The sequence below is a fragment of the Genypterus blacodes genome, unplaced genomic scaffold (assembly GCF_046128005.1).
Source record: "Genypterus blacodes isolate CSIRO-AG114 ecotype Tasmania unplaced genomic scaffold, CSIRO-AGI_Gbla_v1 ptg000045l_1, whole genome shotgun sequence".
Lineage (NCBI taxonomy): Eukaryota > Metazoa > Chordata > Actinopteri > Ophidiiformes > Ophidiidae > Genypterus > Genypterus blacodes.
In genome coordinates, this window is record NW_027466858.1 from 1,189,802 (window position 1) to 1,204,371 (window position 14,570).

The 14,570-nt window shown below is 42.2% G+C and overlaps 1 protein-coding gene across 1 annotated transcript in view; it reads right to left on the reverse strand.

Annotated features, from left to right (window-relative positions):
* Positions 1–454: 454 nt before the first annotated feature.
* Positions 455–14,570, reverse strand: part of LOC143000175 (uncharacterized) — a 102,533-nt gene continuing 88,417 nt past the window's right edge. Inside the window, exons 31-42 of the mRNA XM_076149405.1 lie at positions 14,068–14,145; positions 13,756–13,833; positions 4,064–4,152; positions 3,849–3,986; positions 3,217–3,340; positions 2,795–2,839; positions 2,616–2,687; positions 2,321–2,468; positions 2,120–2,176; positions 1,675–1,758; positions 1,226–1,385; positions 455–846 (exon numbers count right to left, since the gene is read on the reverse strand). Coding sequence (XP_076005520.1) covers positions 564–846; positions 1,226–1,385; positions 1,675–1,758; positions 2,120–2,176; positions 2,321–2,468; positions 2,616–2,687; positions 2,795–2,839; positions 3,217–3,340; positions 3,849–3,986; positions 4,064–4,152; positions 13,756–13,833; positions 14,068–14,145 — 1,356 coding nt within the window. The 3' untranslated portion in view covers positions 455–563. The remainder of the gene's footprint in view (positions 847–1,225; positions 1,386–1,674; positions 1,759–2,119; positions 2,177–2,320; positions 2,469–2,615; positions 2,688–2,794; positions 2,840–3,216; positions 3,341–3,848; positions 3,987–4,063; positions 4,153–13,755; positions 13,834–14,067; positions 14,146–14,570) is intronic.

Below are 14,570 nucleotides of genomic sequence, written 5' to 3' on the forward strand. Positions count from 1 at the left end.
AACGATGGGAGGGGTTTAAGGCTGGGTTGTGGAAATCATATGAATTATTTATACATAAATCAGAAACATTTTGACCTTTAAGATATGTGCGTGACTGCGATCCAAACTGTTTTTGACATTGTCCTATATTTATCAGTGAAAAGGCCTCACGCTCATACAGAACAGTACATCAGATCCATTTCCTCCAGCTGTCCCATCACATCGTCATTGGATTCATACAGTATCACTCTTTTAAAGCTAATACCTTGTTCTTATCTTTTCATGTTGTCAGGTTGAGGGGCCCAAACCTCTTCATTCCAATTTAACAAACATGCTGGGCTGTCACCTTGGGGACGAAAACGTAAATTGATGTTGATAATGGTTAAATGGTCCATATCAACATTTGAAGAGAGAGACTCTAAATGTACGTAATTTATTGAATGTGAATCATAACTACACCGTTTTTGAAGAGTCCTCCTCCATGTTGAGTGTGAGATCTAAAGCTTTGGTGCAGAGCGAGGATGAGGATGATAGACAGGGGTGAAGGACACTTAACCCTGATCAATGTCAGTCCACACCTCTGCTCATCTGCCCTCCTCCACCGGGCGAGTCTCAGACTTGAGCTTCACAAACTCCTTGGCCACCTCGTCGGCAGGCCTTTGAGAGAGGATGCGCATCACCGTCATGCCGGTTTCGTCGGTGTGAACGCGCGGCCCCAGCGGACACCAGCAGACGCAGGTTTTGCGGTCGGCGATGTCGCGGAGCTGAACAACTGCCATGCCCACAACCCTGTCTGCCCGGCCAAAACAGTAATCCTTCACCGTCAGCTGGAGCTCGTAGCAATCTGGAGACTCCTTTCCCAAGACGCTGGGGAGAGAGGAGCGACGGGGAGAGAGAGAGAGAGAGGGAGGGAAAGAGGAAAGAGAGGAGAGAGAGAGAGAGAGAGAGAGGGAGAGAGAGGGGCTTCAGTTACTACTTTTAAACCAGGGACAGTGAAGGAATTTGTGCTCCATCTCTAAGACTTATTGATGTTTGAGTATGCTGCCACACAGTGGACAGATGTAGAACTTACATGGTGAGAGATAATTAAACAAACGCATGACCTAATGAATGTGATTTCACCAGGATCAACAAAGGACAATGAAACAAATGAATATGCAAAAGAAGAGGAAACTCCAGTGCTGCTCTGAGGCTCATCCGAACACTTTTCACAATCAATCTAAGTGGATGTTTGTACTTTACTTACAACTGGAACGTCTCGTTGAACTTGGCGCTCCAGCTGTTGTTCTTGGACTTGGTGGTGAACTTGCGTTTCTTGTCGCCCAGGAAAGGACCGACCATGGAGACGTCCACGAAGGGCCGGAACATTCCAGATGTCTGCCACTTCATGTCGTTCACAGCAATGACTGAGAATATACCATTAAAAATGTTATAATGAATGTGTGTGTGTGTGTGTGTGTGTGTGTGTGTGTGTGTGTATACTGTATGTGTAAGGCACATGCATAACACAAGTTTAGACAATCATTTTGATTTGAGCAGCCATTGGTTGAACTTCTTACTGAGTCATGCTCCATAAAAGTTAAAAGTGACTGATCACTGATGCAACATTTGATTTAATGGAGGAGGAGTTCAGGTTCATGTTACTGTAAGATGCAGGTGTTGACATGTTTCTATGTGTGCTCTCAGGGGTCTCACCTCTGACATTGACCTTGCGATCCTTCCCGAGCATCATGTCGACCTGCAGCATGGCTTCTCCGATGGGCTTCTCCACCCCCGAGCCTGCAGGACACCACACACACACACACACACACACACACACACCACATCACGGTGTCACACCTCCATCACTAAGCTTACAGATAGTTCTCATAACGGCCGAGTACAGTTTAACACATGACATGGATTGGCCGACACAGCTAAATGAACCACAGCCATTGATGTTTATAGTTCTACATGCAGTCCAACAGACACAGGGTCTATCGCAGCTGCAGAGACACTTTCATATCTCTCAACAAATTATTGTATTAGTGTAAAGGCCATCATGACAAATGAAAGAGTGGGAGAGACACACTGACATGATGCAACACATTTTCAATTCATCCTTTCAGCAGCAAGGACACGAGAGGAACACAAGACTTACCCCGGTCAGGGCGAATCTTCTCACTGCCGGTGATTCTGATGCCCATCCCATCATGCACTGGGGCAAAGTGAAGACAGACACACTTACAGTTCAATTCAGATTTGATTTGTGAGAGGAGTGAAAAGCTTCTGTACATATAGTGTGTGTATGGATATGTGTGTGTGTGTGTGTGTGTGTGTGTGTGTGTGAGTGGAAGTGCACCTTGGGAGTGTTGGGTGGTGATGAAGGTTTTAATGAGAGCGTCGGTGCTCTGGGAGTAGAGTGAGAGAGCGTAACGCAGTGAGGCCAGCTCAGGACTCTTTTCCACAAATGCCTTCTTCAGCCCGTTACCGCCTGCATGGAAGTATTGCTGAAAAAAACAAACAAAGAAACAAACAAAGTAAATCTATTGAATCTATTGAAATATTACATTTTAAGGAAATCTTTTAATGCCTCATTTATGTTCCACATTTTTAGACATGGGGTTGTGTGTTTGACTGTTTTAATCTCTGCCTACCTTGATCGTCTCCAGTCCTGCGTCGATGATCACACACTGTTTGGGCGTCAGTGTTTTGGTTTCACCTCCTCCCTGTGGAGCAAACAGGCAAACATAAGCTGAGAAGTTCCACAAAGATGTGTGACTGACACTGAGTACTGCTCCTTTATCTCTATGTGTGTGTCGTCTGGGTGTGTTACCTTCAGGTTGGACAGTCCCTTGGCAGCAGTGAGGAGCTGGGCACCCTGCAGGGAGAGGGAGAGACCACTAGAGGGTGTCAGAGGACTGCTGCTGCTCTACAGGAGCTGAGCTTTAGACATGGTACAGTGTTGTATCATGTGTGTGTACTTTGATGATCCCATCCAAAAGTAGTTTGAAACACAACTTGGGTTTTAAACCTTTTAGGTGATTCTAATGTAGGAAATGACCTTAATGAGATTCAACTCTGAAATCTGGGACATCAGAGGCCCCACAGAAATAGCCTCTGGTTGTAACTGGGGACACATGGATGCACTGAGATGTTTATGTTGATCTCCACTGCATACTTAATTAGCACACTCAGTATGTACGGTATATGTGTGTGTGTGTGTGTGTGTGTGTGTGTGTGTGTGTGTGTTCATACCAGACTGTCATTGCTCTGAGGCAGGACGACGGTCTTCTCCAGGCTGCTGAGGACGATCTTCCACAGGTCTTTAAGGATCCTCTTCAGCACCGTCTTCTCGCAGATATCAGCAAAAATACTAAGACTGCAAAACAACAATTATCAGATTAGACTAATCATTATACACTCTTTACTCCTCTTAAATATCACACAGAAGCAACTAAACCTGGCCTAAATCTCCCTACAGAACTGAAAAGTACAAAGCCTGAGTTGTTGAATATACTCAGACTCTCCTATTGTAAATGTATACCTTTACGGCCGTGGCCCACAGTTTGGGAAACACTGTGCTAGAGTGAGATTGGAGATACATGGCATTGCTTCTACTGTACATGTGACTGAAGGAGATGACATAAACTGGTGTCTGGCTCCTCCAAAGGCTTACAAATGTTATTCAAGGAGTCTGAGGTCATTTTTAAAAGACTTGAATGCATTTTTGTGTACTTTTTTTAACTCTTCCTCTGTGGTCAGAAGTGTTGGTTGCATCTGTAGCCCTGCGTCATGATGTGATAGTGTACTGAACACATCCATGTACATCACTTCATCACTCGATTACTGGGAAGAGTAATCCATCCTCTTCCTCATCCTGGACTTACTTCCCATCCAGAAACTCCATGAGCGGTCGCAGCACAGCGTCAGCGTCTGCCTCGGCCGTGTTGCGGTTGGGGGGACCCTTTATGTGGTAAAGGATCTCAGCCATCTGGCGCATACAGCCGTTTATACGGGCCTGGAAACTAGGAGGGAGAGGAGGCAGTCAGAGGAGGTGTGCGGGAGTGTTGTGTTTGTGTGTGTGTGTCTGTGTGTATTTTACCTTTTGCCAAATATGGTGCTGAAGTTATCCAGGACAGTATTGAGCTTCACCTGCAGCTCGTTGAGAATATCAGCTGCCTCTGTGTCAAGCTACACACACACACACACACACACACACACACACACACACACACACACACACACGCACACACACACACCTTTTTATTATTCATCAAATAGTCATTAATTACATATTTTTGCTAAGGTGTAAAAAGTCATCTAAGCCATTTCTTAAATGCCACGGTGTTCTTGGCATTCTGCAATGTGAAAAATAAGACCATTAATCAGCTGAATATTGCAACATTACAGAGCTGAATAATGAAACATCTTTATGTGTAAATATTCACACAAGGATATGTGGATATTTGTGAAAGTTAAGTATGAATTGAAATAGATTTCCACTCTGTCCTCCTGCTTTAAGTCATTGTTTATTATTCTCCCACACTGTTTCCACTTAGAGACACGAGCCATTCACACTATTATATATTACATTTCTGATCAGTCATGAGTCAATCTGTTGTTTTCCACTCTCAAAACATTTTTGTAATTCTCTGATTTGGTCTGCAGTGCTCAGGCTGTCACTCCAGTGCCTGTGTGTGCGTCAGTGTGTCTGTGTAGGGAATGACTCAGATACACACGGTGACCTTCAGTGTATTCGGTGGGAGCAATGACGCCACAAATCCAAACACATCAGAAAACATGAAAGAAACGCAGCAAGATGGGAATTTGCACGTGATTTAACTGTAAGATGAAACAGGCGACGAGCTCATTTAGTGCTTTTTCAAACGCATTCAGTCGTGTCTGAATGGAGTACTTAACGTTAGAAAGAGCTCACTACTTCCTAAAGCTCAAGGGAGAAGTAAAAATCTTTCAAACACTCGCTGGGGGTGCCTGGCGCTCTCACATATTAACACGTTCCCTCCATTAATAGATGTAAGATCTTCTGTAAGTAAAAATATCACTAATATCCAAGGTGACTGCTGAGAGAACAGTAAGGTCGCTGAGGCTGAAGGCTGAAACACAGAGGAAGCGATTTAGAGTTAAAGCATCCACTAAAGACTGGTGTGTATCACTGACAGAGAACATCTAATGAATAAATAATAACACTCTTGGCGTGTGTGAGCGTATTGTTCAGCTACAACACACTTCACACTACACCAGTGTACACTACATTAACCTGTATTATGTGTTACAGCCCCTTCCGCACACATTACAAAGTCATTGTGTGTTTCTGGGGATGTCATTTACCTGCACACACACATTCTCTGATTTATTTACTTAAAACTTAGGCCCTTTGGGGACCTTAAAAGCAGTTGCTGGGACATCTGCTCTATTTGTCTTGTGGGAGATGTCTGTATGTCTGCTTCATCTTTAAAACCTAAATCCACTTGGGCCGTCTCAGAGATGCAAACTGACAGCAGTGGTGCAATGCAGCACTTACATCATGGGATAAATTGTGGAGTGCTGGTTTGTGTAACTTCTATTCATTGGATTTCTGACTCTAAAATAAAAATCTAATTTAAACCTGAATTATGTAAATAATACTTGAATTTCAATTTTTCTGCACATTTGTAGTGATTTGTTGCTGTAGTGATCAGGAAATGAAATGAAACTCAGGAAAAGACCTCGCCTACAGGCAGCTATGACAACCACATCCTGTTTAAAAGGAAAGAAGAAGAATATACGGTCGCACTCAAATGTAATTGTGTGTAATGTAATGTGGGCTTAACTCCTGATAACAATTTACCAACAAGTATCAGGCACATGACACTGGTTTCACAACACTGCCTCTTTCTCCCTGGGTTAAATCAGTGTCAAAAAACTGTGTGTGTGTGAGGGGGCGTGTGTGTGTGATTGTGTTTTGTTTTTACTGTCAGGGCCCTTGTTAAACCTCTGTAGGGCTCAGAGAGGCCACTGTGAACAAGGTCTGTCCTCCTGCCATCAGCTCCTGTCCTGTGATTGATATTGGATTTTTTATTTGACCGGCTATGGAATGAAACTTGTTTTTTTCCCCGCTCTCTGAAATCTAATGAATGGAAGGTACATGGACCGAGAACACGGAAAGTAAGACGAGCAGCCTACAGGAGCAGCCCGCAAACTAAACTTATTGTCATGCAAGAACTCCAGTGTACACCACATTATGGCCCGGTCAATGAAACGTATTAGAGAGAAGCTGTTGGGCAGCCAGCCACGCTATATAATTACACTAAAGGGGAACCATGACTTTCAAGTGACACTGATTTAGCACCTTACATTCTGAATGGGAAATGATAAAGAGAAGGGTTTGGACCGTCTTCTCTTGGTGGGATTCCAAAAAGGAAATATACTTTATACTATACGTCTGAGTCACAAGTGTGTGTGTGTGTGAAGTGTAGAGTGTAAAACAGAATTGTAAAACATCTTTATAGGCATTTGGAGGTGATAGTTAATATGTGTGTGTGTGTGTGTGTGTGTGTGTGTGTGAGTGTGTGTCCTTGAAAGATGAATAAAAATACACAGACTTGATTAAATAACTCACATATCCTTACAACTGAACCCTGATAGGTACACAAACAATTTTCACATCTTGTTTAGTTTGATGATGTTATTGATTGAAAACACCAAATCATCCTCGTATTCTAGATCAATCTAATCAATATTTAGCTTTAGACCAGGGGCAGTTGTTTATGGTCTGTATGATCAAACTTAAGATGAAGACAATAAAGGGTATTTGTTGTTTGTTGGTGTTGTTGATGATTGATTACATTGACATCTGTGTTTCCTTGAGAGATTTGGATGAAATGTTGTATTTATGTGGAACTTGGAGGTGTGGATTTACTTCACAGGGAAACACTGGAGTTTGTTTCTCTATCTTTGCAAGAGATGTTTCAACATTTTTATTGTACGGCTTTATATTAGTAGAAGTAATATTAGTATTATTTGAGTTTGGATATTTAAATCCCCTTAACATTTGGTTTTGTAGAAACATGCTCAATTTTTCCTCTTTTAAGATAAATGGTCTTCCATCCCAACATTGTTCATGAGGCACATCAAGCACTGGATGCCTTTGTCCACATTCGCCTTCTTACTTGAACGGTCAAGCTTTACAATACTGTTATTTTTCAAAAAGACTTTTGGAGGTGTATGAAAAAGTGGAGAAAAACAACCTTTAAGAGCACAAGGGACAGACAGACAGACAGACAGACAGACAGACAGACACAGCTCCAGGCATGACCACACACACACTCTATCTTAGTGGTTTTGTCCTCTACAGGTCCTAAAGGTGCCATGGTCCCACTCTCTTATCTCTCACTCTCACTTCAACTGTACCTTCTTTTCACCAGCCGTGGCTTCATTCTTCACAGGAGACAGAGAAAGAAGAAACAAGAAAATAAGACAAAGAAAAACGAAAAATGAAAAATAACTTGGTAGTGAGCAAGACATGCATAAGAACAACAACAAGAAGAAAACATTGAACACTAACAGGGCTGTGTGTGATGGATAACTGCAGGTAAAGACGTCTGCAGTTTTTGTGATATTGACTAGAGGAGAGACAGAACTCTAAAAGAAACACTGGCAGCCATTGCAGAGACAGATGAACTAATGCTGGACAGCGCAGAAGGAATTTTGGCCGATGGCTCTTTTTTAAATTTAGTTAGAGGAGGCGTTCATCCAAGCTCATACACACTTGAGGTATTAGTAACCTAACCTGCATTTAGACTGTGGGAGAAAACCCACTCAGACACAAGGAGAGCATGCTAACTCCACAAAGAAAAGAATTTCAAAAGAGCAACCGGACTGCTGTGAAGAGACAGGCCGGCCTGAGACACAAGTTGTGGTTTCTTTTTTGTTTTGTAGCAACTCACTCAATGGGCTCGACAAAAGTGGCCAAATGTCATTCAATCAGCTTTGGAAGAAGTGGCCTGAAATAAACCTTACCATGTCAGTTTCCGAATTTAAAAGGTATTTTAATGACACTCAGAAGAGCAAGAAGGAATTGTCAGGTAATGATGGAGAGAGTCATGTAGACTGCATTGATGAACAGATAGAGAAGGTCTCCAGTTATTGGTGATAAGAGATTCTGGTTAGAAGCAAAGCGAGTCGCAAGTGTGTCTGTGCCAAAACAGAGTCCAATTAAGTTTTTAAAGATTACCACAATGGCTGTCTGCCTAAATTCACAAGTGAGGGGATTATATGAAGGAGTTGTGAGTCTAAAATTTGGTGTAGAAAGGAGAGGAGGAAAAGCTCTACAAGGAATAAAGGATTTGTGATGAGCCAAACAAACCTTGTTTAAGTCCTCCTTTGACTAATAAGACAAACAAATAAAGTATTAGGTAACTGTCTGCTTCACAATACACAATAACACAATATGACTGACAACAATAGACACAAAATACAATGATTAGTTCTTAGAGAAACGATTCATCTGGATCTTAAGTTACACCATGTGGCACAGAAGGACAAGTAAAGTGTTTTGGTAAATAGGAACGATAGTTAGAAACGGATTCTGGGAAGGAGTGTGAGTCATCATCCAATCACAATTGACCTTCACTCGGCTGTAAGAGGCGGGCAGCAGACAGAGCGCTGCTGTTAACTGGGTCAGCTCCTTATACTCAACTTACACGCCCATATAAAGACATAAACACACACACGTGACAGATCTGAAGACCATGTTTACTCTTAAACTGCTGGGAGATTTAGTAGTACAAAGCTGAAAAACTCATTTAATGCACACACTTAGCACCTCTGGGTCGTGCCACCGTATAAATCTGTGCATGTCCGCCTCTGCACAAGCTGCTAACCCCACACTGGATAGTTCATGTTTTTCCAATAACCCACCTGTTTGCTATTTGTGTCCTGCTTGGGGCAAAGACAAGAAAAAAGTAGTTTGACCAGAGAGCCATAACAACAAATCTCTCTCACTCTCTTTCTCTCTCTCTCTCTCACACACACACACACACACACACACACACGCACACACACACACACACACACACACAGGCACACACACGCACACACACGCACACACACCGTAACATCTACAGCATTTGAGGGGTTTGCAAAGACGGGGGACTAAAAAATAACACAGACAAGGAGGTCAGAGGTGAAGCAATAATACTAAAATCAATGATAAACTAATAGAAAAACAAACCTGCTTCTCTTTGTCTTTCTTTTCAGCCTGAAAGGTACAAATGTGGCATGAGCTACTGTGTGTTTACCAAATGGGTTTACAGGAATACACACACATTCAAAAGCAGTCTCACACACACACACGCACGCACACACACATCAATGATTTCATTTATGTGGCACTTCTTTAAATAGGATCTGTGCCATGAAATGTATATTTTCTGGACAAAACCAAACACCACCTTCATACAGTTTGTGTTATTTTCCTCCACGAAATATGACATCATTTGCATTTCATCCACAGAAATGTTTACCCAGGACCTTCTTTTGTACACAGAAATGAGAAGGAACGTGGTTTTGTTGTGAAAATATACAGTATAGTATGACATGGAACACAGACACACAGACACAGACACACACACAGAGACACACACAGCTAAGTAGCACACACCTTTTCCCTCTTGAGCAGCACAGACTGGGAGAATGTTTCAACAAAATAAATGTTAATAAAGAACAATGATGATAAATAATAGAAAACCAAAGTCAATATTCTTTTTATCAGTAGAAGGAAGGACAGACTTGTAATGAGGACCCACCTTTTCCTTATCAGTCTTTTGAACAATGAAAAGAACAAAACAAAACAAAACGTTAACAAAAAAAGGAACAGAAGAATCAGGGGGCACGAGCATGTGTACATCTCTCTCTCTCTCACACACACACACATACAATCATGATGTATTGTATTGTGTTCTGTAAAGGTTTCCTCGGTGTGATATCGACTGTTATGGTTTTGATAAACACGGAGATGTGATTCATTCATTCTCCGTTCGTTCATTCGTTCTTATACCTTTCTTTGCCGTTTTGTCTGCGTTCTGTTGTCTACTGGCTACACAACAAATAACTCTTTGCGGATAACAAAGATTTACTCTATTATTCTATTCTACTTACAGCATTCTGAAAGCGATATCGACTCATCTACTACGAATAGATAGGAGGAAGTCAAATAATACACAAACACAGCACAGCTCACAAAACAAAGGGGCCTGTTTCCAGCTGTCACTACACCTAAACAACCAACCTTCTCCTCCTTCTCCTTGTTGTCAACCTGAGGACACAATGGGATGGGACAGGACAGGACAACAGTGTGTTTTGTTGATTCATTGCACTGAATTGCAATGAAATAATTGAATCTCATTTCCATCCATATTGCAATCACTGACTACAGGAAGTGTGTGTCCCAGCTCAAAAGATGAGACATTGTAAACGTTTACACAGGTAGTACGTAAAGGCTTTCTGCCACATGAAATCTAATCCATCTAATCCAGCAACCTTTAAAACTACAATTTAATCAACAAGTCCGAACTGCAACTTGAAGAAACCTCAGCATGTCCTGCACCTGCGCCTTCTTTTTCAGCAGATAGTCAAACTACACGACTTGCTTTCATCTAGCTCCAATCTCTCTGCGTCCGCCTCTCTCGGGTTTCCTACGTCGCTACGTGAGAGGATTTCCAGACAGCTGTTTAGAATTTGTCTGTTTCCCTCACCCTGCCAGGTTGCAGGTCCCCCACTGTCAGGTGACAGAGACACAATCACACCCTCCCTGCGGTGACAACTAAATACAACACTTGTAATGCACGGCAAACCCCTCAGAATTTAATTATGTGGCAGCACGCTGTCTAGTCTATTAAGCCGTCACAAGAGTAGGGAGTCTGTATTAGCACCCCTCTAATTCTATTAAGAGCATACTGGCATGTGGCACCAGTGGCTTCACGGGCGATTTGGCATTGGGGCTGGGGGTGTATCATGCGCTACAGGGGGCTGAACTTGAACGCCACATAGGGGTAAACGTGATAACAGGCAAGAATATGTCCATTTGAATTCCTGTTTCTCCTAAACTAGAAAACAAAGACTAACTTCAAGCAATTTGTCACAAGGGTCTCTAGAGTCTGAATTCTAATCCTGGACTACCTATGATTCAGGTGAAGTTGCTATAGTAACCTGCTCTAGGTATTATAAACCCAACCCGGGCAAGATGTCACATACTGTATTTGTACCAGTAGCTTTCAGATTTTAATAGGTTCAATAATGCAGAATTGGTGTAAGATTCCCTTCCGTTCACTTTCTAAACTGTTGAATAGTTTATTAACAATCATTTCCATGGTGTTACCTGTTAGGGCTGATATTATACAATAGAATGTCCAAGAAGAGGAAAATATGTTTCTTCCCTAAATCCTTGCTTACCTCAGATCCTTCTGAGTCTGAGCAGCCAGACTGAGGTTAAGATGGACAAAACAAAAAAAGAGGAGGTCAAATGAGACAAAACTATTTCAAGCAAAAAGGAAATAGAAGCTGTTTGAGGTTCTCTTTTGTGTTTCTCCCTCACCTTGGACTCCTCCGACTGGCCGTCATGAAAATCACCCCGGCAACCCCGAACAAAATCAGATGATTAGAAAATGAAAAGTTGAATGAGCAAAAATGAATGATTAGTCTATCAGAGAAGAGCCACTTAGTTGACCTCCTGCTGTGCCTACCCACCATGTCATCCTCCCCTTCATTGTCAGTGACAGCCTGATGAAGGGGGAACAGAAAAAACAAAATAAAATAAAGAATAAACAATTTAATAAATCCAATCGTATCAGGATGAATCGCTTCACTGAGGTTTGGTATCGACACATTTGTGAGTCAGTTCTCCTGTTCACACATCATCACCTCCATCTGATTCCCCTGCCAGAGGCTGTTTGCCTGACGCTAAACCTGCCATTTCCCACCTGTCCATCAGCTGCCTCCCTTGAGTTTCCTCCCTCTTCCTGCCACCTGACACACTTATCTGGTCCCCCCGTGTGTGTGTGTGACACTGAAATGTTTCTCATCTTTTTCAGTTTTGTATGAATATGGCTGTGTAGTTTGTGTGTGTGTGTGTTCCAACCCATGTTATGCATTTCCTTCCAGTGTTAAATGACCCTTAGCCCAGTGTTTGCTCTCTCTCCCCTGCATTGAACCCATTACGTGTAAACCTGCTTATAGCCTGCCTGTCTTACTGTTTCATTCACTCAACCAACTACTCACACCTATATCAGATTCTGGCTTATAATAATGTAGTCTGAAACATCTATTATCTTAATCTGGGGTGGGGCAGAGATGTTGACCCACCTCTTCATCAAACTCCTCAGGTTCCTCCTCATTCTCAAGCTTTAGAGAGAAGCAGTACCGTCAAAACAGAATCTTACACAATCTCCACAAACTTGCAACTACAAGAAGGTCATTCAGGAATATCACAATATCAGGACAAAAGGACAAGGAAGCTTCTATCAAGGACAGTGCTTTGTGAGCTGAATCTAGTCAGGCAGAGAAGGTCTATTTGATCTCTATCTGGGATCACCACGGAAACAGGAATACAAGACTGGGTAAAAGAGGGGTTAACAGGTCCGAAGAGGTTTGGGTTTGGTGTATTAAGAGGGTGAAGGAGAACGGGCGAGGAGAAGGTGACAATAAGCCATAGACCTACCATCTCCTCCTCAGCAGTTAACTGTAGAGAGGCAGCAACATACAGACTCAAACACACTTATTTACACACATACACACAAACACAATGCAAATCCTACATTCTTTTATATAATCATCCTAAACTAATGCCGTTTTCAAAGAACAACCTTATGAAATGTGTGGGAAGCTCCTTTATAGTCTATGTTTGACTGCTGATCGACAATACTGTTATAAATACACACTAAACCTGTACAGTTAATAATTAGATCCCACCTGAGGGAAGAGTGGACAGGTGGACATGTAAGTGAAAAGGGTCCACAGGTCTTCAATCTACACTTTAAGTCCTTTGGGTGATTTGATAGCGACCTCAAGTGTTCCATATTTCAAGAAGTGTAAATGGTGTTCAAGCTGTTTCATCAAATTGAAAGGAAAATTTTGTAAAAACTGATATAATGAGACACTCAAAGTTTCAGAGGCGACCAAGCTTGATTGTTTGAGAAAAGCCATGAGTGGAAATCATGCCTTCAATGCTCAATCAACATTTTTTTTTTGCAACATTTTCACGACTGGACAAAATGTTTCTTTAAGATTTTGCAACAATCTATTTCCTGCTTTTGGTGTGTGTCACAGAAATGTACAGCAGTGCTGAATAGTAGCATTGTCCAACCGTTTCTACAATGATGATCCTCCACAAAATTGGTTAAGCTGCCAAAAAATGTTTAAAGGTACATCCACTCTTTCTCCTGTGTGGTTTCACTTTATCTTGAACATATAAACAGGAAGATCAATGGCTTCCACCATATTGTGATGTGTCACATGTGCTAGTATGTGATTGTATGACAGAACAGAGAAGGGAAGAAAGAACTGAGCAGAGGAACTGAACAAAAAAGCCTCAACTGACAAACCATGGCTGTCTGTCAAGATACACTTTCCACTCGATTTCCTTTTAATCAGCATCGATTGTTTTGGACACAGCTTGTACCAGAGAGGATGGTGGTGGAAGCGTTTGTTAGAGGAATTGGGTGACTCTCAGGCCTCCATGATCTGAGAGTCCCCCATAGATTGAAAACCTCACCAGAGCACAAGTGTAAATCAGCTCACCTGCTTTGCTCCCATAGCCTCAAACATCTTCTCCAGCAGGACCCTCATTTGCTGAATGTTGTTCATCAGCACACAGGGCTGAAGGGACAGCAGAGGCAAAGGCAAAATGGCACACAGTCAATACGTTGTGACAATCGAGTCAAGAAAGAAGGAAAATTGACATCAAGAAAGAAGAACATTCAATTAAAGATCAATTTGAAAATGAGTTGGGAGTGGGGTTCAGTACAGTTACGGACATTGGCAACACAATCTTTCTCTCTCTCTCTGTCTCTGTCTCTTAGAGTGAAGCAGTCTGGCAGCAGCAGTACTTACTATCTTCTCCTTCTCACAGTAGGACGGGAAGCTCTTGGACAGCAGGGCGCAGTACTGCAGCAGAACTTTGGTGATCGTCTGTGGGCACCAGATTACACACACACACTCAGGGAATGATGCACTGTGTATTTAGGTATTCAGTTTGAGCATTTAACCTCAAGGTATCACATTATTACAATGTGAATTATGGGTTCAAAGAGATGGAAATGGACACAAGAAGGTCATCAAATCCTCATTATTCACACTTATGTTCCCTATGAATGCAGCCTCACCTTCGTAAACACCACTTGTTTGTAATGTTATTGCATTGTACTATAACCAAAGACTCCCATGGTACAATAACTTCTAACTAAACAACAGAGCAACAGAGCAAAAATGCTGAATACTCTGAAAAGTGGATGGCACAGTGCATAGAGCAGCTGGATGGAGTCCAGGTATGTAAAAAGTAAAAGCTTTCAAGGACTCAGGGTTGATTCATCGCTGCGGCTCAGCACTTAATACAA